At 33.9% G+C, this 5,976-nt stretch overlaps 1 protein-coding gene across 1 annotated transcript; it reads right to left on the reverse strand.

The window, feature by feature from the left end:
• Positions 1 to 375: 375 nt before the first annotated feature.
• LOC108331556 (shaggy-related protein kinase eta) lies at positions 376 to 5,085 on the reverse strand. Its single transcript, XM_017566313.2, has 12 exons — positions 4,900 to 5,085; positions 3,823 to 3,915; positions 3,640 to 3,699; positions 3,286 to 3,558; positions 3,133 to 3,207; positions 2,634 to 2,690; positions 2,100 to 2,240; positions 1,915 to 1,965; positions 1,726 to 1,821; positions 1,567 to 1,650; positions 1,338 to 1,439; positions 376 to 941 (listed from the first exon to the last, which is right to left on the reverse strand). The coding sequence occupies exons 1-12, from the start codon at positions 4,912 to 4,914 to the stop codon at positions 846 to 848; spliced, it is 1,143 nt and encodes a 380-aa protein (XP_017421802.1). The 5' UTR covers positions 4,915 to 5,085; the 3' UTR covers positions 376 to 845.
• Positions 5,086 to 5,976: the final 891 nt, after the last annotated feature.

A 5,976-nucleotide genomic window follows, 5' to 3' on the forward strand; every position in this document is an offset into this window, starting at 1 on the left:
GTTCCACCCCATATATGGATGGGGAATTGGGATTGTATTCGTACCCCTTAGAACTGAATTTTTCGTTGTCTGTTGCAGAAAATTCGTAGTCCTTGCCACTTCTGCAACACCTGTTTGCTAGTAGTTATATTTAATTAAAAATAATTGAACAAAAATTATGGATTCAGTTACTTTATAGATTACATCAAGTTTAAAATTTAAATTCTACGAAAAAAAATTCAACGTTGCTTGTTACATTTAGAATATATATTTTATGTATGTATAAATATATGTCAATATAAAAATCACGAGAACTGATATTACCAAAAGTGCTAAATGTTTCAGGAAATCAAATTCATGAAATAAAAATGAAATTTGGAACATTAGAAAACGGCATTGAAGAAACAGATAGATAGCACATTACATTTCACAAGGAAAGGAACTGGGTGTGCAGCATTGCAAAATGAGGCACATATTAACATGAGGAAGCCAAAGCAAACCCAACCAACAACCCCATCATCAAAACTCTTCTGGGACCCTTCTCCCCTCTTTCCAGCCAAGGCTTTAGTTTTCCCCGTACAGTTCAAGCATTCTAAGTTCTGATATGACCATTTCAGGTCAAGTATACTCCTACTATATGACATGTAGACTTCGACAATAAACAAGGCTATATTTTCCTGGGGAAATAAAGATCCACCGGTAGCAATAGAGAATCAAAAGGTAATACATATACTGACGGATCAACTGCAGCCATCCAGCTTCCCAAATCTCAGTCCTGATTCAGCTTGAAACTACATTGGCCAGGCCACAGAACATGGTATTTAGACAAAAATAATGGTATCCCACTATCACCCCTAAGCTTATCATCACGATCCTCCAAGATGAACAAATTGCAGCCCTATTTGCCTCTTCACATGGTCAGGTATCAGCTTATTAACAAGCTCAGGAGATGCTCCGGTTAACTGTCAAAAGGGAGAATAAAAAATACAGTTGCCCATCAGTTGTGTTTAGCTTGGATGTTTATCATGATTGAACACAATGCATATATGTAAGTATTGCTTTGTGTACCCTAACAGACAAACAAAAAGAAAGGCAGTAGTAAAGAGAACACTTCAAAATTTATTTTTTACACAGATGGGCTCAGGATGAGCATCACTTGCCCAATGCAAGAGGCAATATTCAGATTACCAGGCAGCCCTAAAGCATCTGTCGATGTACAGACCCTTATCAGGCTTCAAGATTTTTTTTTAACTTTTTTTATAATTATTATCAATTCTATTCCAAGTCTTGAATTAGTCTGTACAAATAATTTACTAGCAGAGTACAAATGACAAAAAAAATATGTTTTAAGGACTTACTTCCTGTTTGAAGTTAAATAGAGGGGGGAATGGACGACCATTTGGCAGGCGAGCATTGGGTTCTCGGAGTTCATCAAAGAAAGGATGAGCACATGCTTCAAGCTGCATAACAAAAATATATTTTTTTTAAAATTGCTTTGCCAGTTTTTCTAGATAACATTCACCAGTTAGTTAATCAAACTCAGGACAGATATAGGCTGAGATTTGGGTAGGAGACAGCCTCACTTACCGCAGTGCACCTAAGACTTGGGGAGTATTGCAAAAGCCGAGATGCAAGATCAATGGCTTCTGGAGGCATCTTTTTGTGGAATATCTACACACAATTTCGAGGAGTTAGAATGCCAGGAATATTTCATGCCAATATATGAAAGAAGAGAAAATTATAGACCTTGTGCCATGGATGTGCTTTTATCTGTGGAAACCTAAAGTCATTGTAATTGGGATTCATACAGCGCACTTCCTCTCGAGTGGGTGTGCCAAGCACCTAGAATACAAAATTTTATAAAGGTGACTGATGATGAAAAGGAATAATTACATGACTAATGAAACATAAAACACATGTTAACACCAATTGCACCTTTATAATATGTACGAGCTGGTCTACAGCATTTTCACCAGGGAATAATGGCTGCAAAAGTTCAAATTGTTTCAGATAACTCACAGGGAGCAGATAATCAAGAGAACATTTACATCACTTTGTGATAGATTTACATAATAGTATTTAGTAATACAAATTAATGAAAACAAATCAATAACACAGACCTGGCCCAAAAGAAGTTCAGCAAGGACACAGCCAGCTGACCAAATATCAATTGAACTTGTATACTCAGTGGCACCAAATATAAGTTCTGGTGCTCTATAAAATCGCGAACATATGTATGATATATTAGCTTCACCTTGGACCTGATGAGACAAGATTAACGGTTAGTAAATGATCCTCAATAATAATACATAACTTGAAAGCATACAGAACATAACAAAAACCTCCCAAAATTTTAAAATATGCTGTTTCCACAAAGAAAAATAATCAAAATGTTTAATAAAATATAAAAATAAAAATCTTAAAATAAAGCTTCAAAGCTTGCTGTTGAGCTGACCAATACATGTACACAAGGGACTATAATCAAAAGAGAATAAAAATCAGACCCTCTTCATCCAAACCGTCAAAACTTTATGGCAACTGATAGATTATTGGTTGACACTAAGTTATTACGCCATCAATATAAAAGATGATGATGCCTGGAAAAAATGGACAAAATTTAGGCACATAAAAGCAAAATAGGGAGCTCAACTTACTAGAACTTTTGCACTTCCAAAATCGCATAGCTTCACTTGGTGTGTAAGAGGATCCACCTGGAATGTACACAGAATGACATTTAAGCCATAAATAATTACAACTTTCAAGAATGAACTGACAAATATAGGGTGCGTATACAAATGAGAGGAGCAAATCCCCAACCACATAATTCAAATGAATGATTAAGATAAAAACTAATTAGCACAATCTTAACCATCCATGTATTATTGTATAGCCAAACTTAACTCCTCTCACCATATTATACAGTGAGAAAGCCAGTTTTGTAAGTGTGAGATTAGAGAGAACAAATTTGAGCCGTACAACAATAAATGAATGGATAGGATTCGAAGTTTTTTAAAGTCACATGACCACGTAAAATAGTCATGTGATTTTTTCTGAGATGACTCAATATTTATTTCTCAAACCATCACAAACAAAAGGCTCTCATTAGATACACCCCTATATACACACAGGCACAACAATGACATATCAACAAACCAGTATATTTTGAGGCTTCAAATCTCTGTGACAGACTTTGGGAACAGTGTGGATATAAGCCAACCCCCTGAAAATCTGCATGCATTTAACAATCTTTTAATATTAGACACAGCAAATAAATCAGAATGAAATGCCAGAAAGTATGCAGCATACCTGGTACATGTAAAGTTTCACATAGATGATGGGCATTCTCTGATTAGCATTGCTATAGTGTTTCAAGACTCTATACATGGACTCTGGAACATATTCCATCACCAAATTAAGAAAAAGTTCATCTGTACTTGTAGTGGAAAAGAAACAATGCTTCAGAGTGATCACATTTGGGTGATCCATCACACGCATTAACTGCAGTTCACGATTCTTGTATCGCCTGTCTTGTAAAACCTTTTTAATTGCCACTGCTTCCCCAGTTTCCAAGCATTTTGCCTAAGAAAATAATGATCAGCACGAGGAAAAATAGGTAGAGATAGCAAGAGTAACGAATCTAGTATTGAGAAAATAGCATACCTGGAAAACAATTCCAAATGACCCAGTTCCTACAACCCGTTCTGCCATGTAACTAATAGTCTGGAAGAATCATTGAACAAGACATTAAACTCACAATCGAGGAAAAGCGTCGTAAAGGTGCTTTTAATAACCAAGCAAAAAATCTAAATAAGACATCATATCAGGGATTTACAAAGATAATACCTGTTTAGGTTCCCCATTTTTGCCTCCAATAGTTGTAGATATGATGTGACCAGTGAGAGAATCATTGCCATTGATGACAGAGTTAGACATCTCCTGTTAAAATAGTCATATTTAAAACAAGTTATAAAAAATATAAGAATGTTATCCTTCTTCACAAAATATTTCAAAATGCGTTTGGTTTCAGAAGGAAGCTAAAATTTGGAAGAATATATTTAAACAATTGGCAGATATTAAAAAAAAAACACTAGGGAAAGACTAAGATCATCTACATAATACAAAATTAAAACATCATATTTCAACAACTCATCGAATAACTCAGGTAAGTTTCATAAACGATGTGAATTGGGTAAAAAACCAGGTTAGTAACTTAAGGATATAAGCTGCAAAACAAAGTAAATACAAGGAACCAAGAACAATAGCATCACTAAGTTCAGAGGACAAACTTCAATTGAAAATGTTGAGAGCAAATATTTAAGGGAAGATAACGTGTTACGTTGCTAAACTAAATTAAAACAAACCACCGTCAAGCAGCAGAGTACAAAGGTGTGGACAAAGATATTTGATCAGAATCAGAAAAACAAAATCCAATCTGGTGAGTAACTGGCAAATGATCATAAGTTCAGACAAACAGAAAACCAAAATCGTTGACACTTGGTAGTCCAACACCAATACAAGATCATAACAAACACGATCAGATACCGATACAAGTATATGCAAAAAAACAAATCTCAGTCTCTCCCCAAAATATATAAAATGAAACCTCATAAAACCCATAGATCAACCCCAAAATGAACCAGAGGGGTCTTCTTCATCAAGCTCGAAGACAATATTTTTAGAAAGAAAACGAATTCCCCCAGAAATAACAAACCCTAACTCCCCTTTGTTAACTGTGCAAGCAAACAAAAAGAAATAGAAACACAAATCACACATCCCAGACAAAAAACTCCAGGTTCATCCGCTTCAAAGCAGAAATCAAAAATGCATTTTCAACTCTCCCATTTCTGGGTCACTCAGTTTTCTCACCAACCAGATAATACAAAGAAAAAAAAAACACATTTTTTTCCGGGAGAAAAGTACCTTGTCCTCAGCCATGGCAGAGGGGAGAGAGAAGAAAGAAGAGGAAAGTAATATAAGAATGGGAGAAGAAGAAGATGAGGAGAAGATGAAGGAGAGAATGATAAGAGAGAAGGGAGAGAAGAAAATTTCAATTGAGGTCCCAGCAAGAGAAAGACAAGTCCATGTGATTCCAGCTCTCCTTTCTTTCTTCTGTCTTCTTTTTTCTTTTCTTTTCCATTTAATTTTTTTTGGACTTTTCCCAATTTCCTTGACTAACTTTGCACATTAGGAAGACCTCACTGTTAATCATAATCATTAGGTATGCTAAACAAAAATCATAATTAAAAAATGTAAATAAACTATCAATAAAAAGAGAAGGTAATGAACAATCATAGCGCTACCTTCTTTTCTTTTTTGAGAAAAATCAATAATGATAATTGAGTTTCATGTTTTTTGCTTTTTTCATTTTAACCTCGGCCGAATTCCTCTTAGAATGATTGTTCCATATGATATCATTGCTCCTGCTTCAGACATCACCCTAAACAATCAATTTTTTTAACATATTTGTAAATTCTTTTTTTTATTTTTACAATAAGATAAAATAACCCTTTTGTTTTTCATTAATTATTGGTTTTAAAAAAATAAAAATGGTAAGTTGTTGTTGATGAGTTATCTCACTGTAAAAAAATATATTTATTCTAAAAAAAATGTAAACATCACTTGACTCATTAAAAGTCTATGACATGATCCAAGTCAAATTTAGACTAATTATTTAATCAGAGTCACCTTTCTAAAAAAATAATCAATAAAATTTTTAGACTTTGATTTTTCTTTTCATATATATGCATTTAGTTTTAACAAAATAGATTAAAAGTAGCATGTAAGCTAAATCACGCGTTGTTGTTTTTTTTTTTTTTGTAGAGTAGATTATTAAAATTTTGGAAACAAATTTCTGAACTCAAAAAGTATATACTTAATTATTGTCATTTGATAAAATCTTACTTATAATGTAAAGTCCTTGTAAAATACTGATTAAATGATGGAAAAGGCTTGGAGAAGGATATGACATTAGTGAAAGTTGCAAGGGATGTTTCCTAT

Source organism: Vigna angularis, chromosome 4 (assembly GCF_016808095.1).
Source record: "Vigna angularis cultivar LongXiaoDou No.4 chromosome 4, ASM1680809v1, whole genome shotgun sequence".
Classification (NCBI taxonomy): Eukaryota; Viridiplantae; Streptophyta; class Magnoliopsida; order Fabales; family Fabaceae; genus Vigna; species Vigna angularis.

Coding starts and splice junctions, on each gene's coding strand:
- LOC108331556 (XM_017566313.2), bottom strand. Junction 1,822..1,914: donor AGCTCGTACATATTATAAAG/GTGCAATTGGTG, acceptor TTTGTATTCTAG/GTGCTTGGCACACCCACTCG. Junction 1,440..1,566: donor CAAGTCTTAGGTGCACTGCG/GTAAGTGAGGCT, acceptor TTTGTTATGCAG/CTTGAAGCATGTGCTCATCC.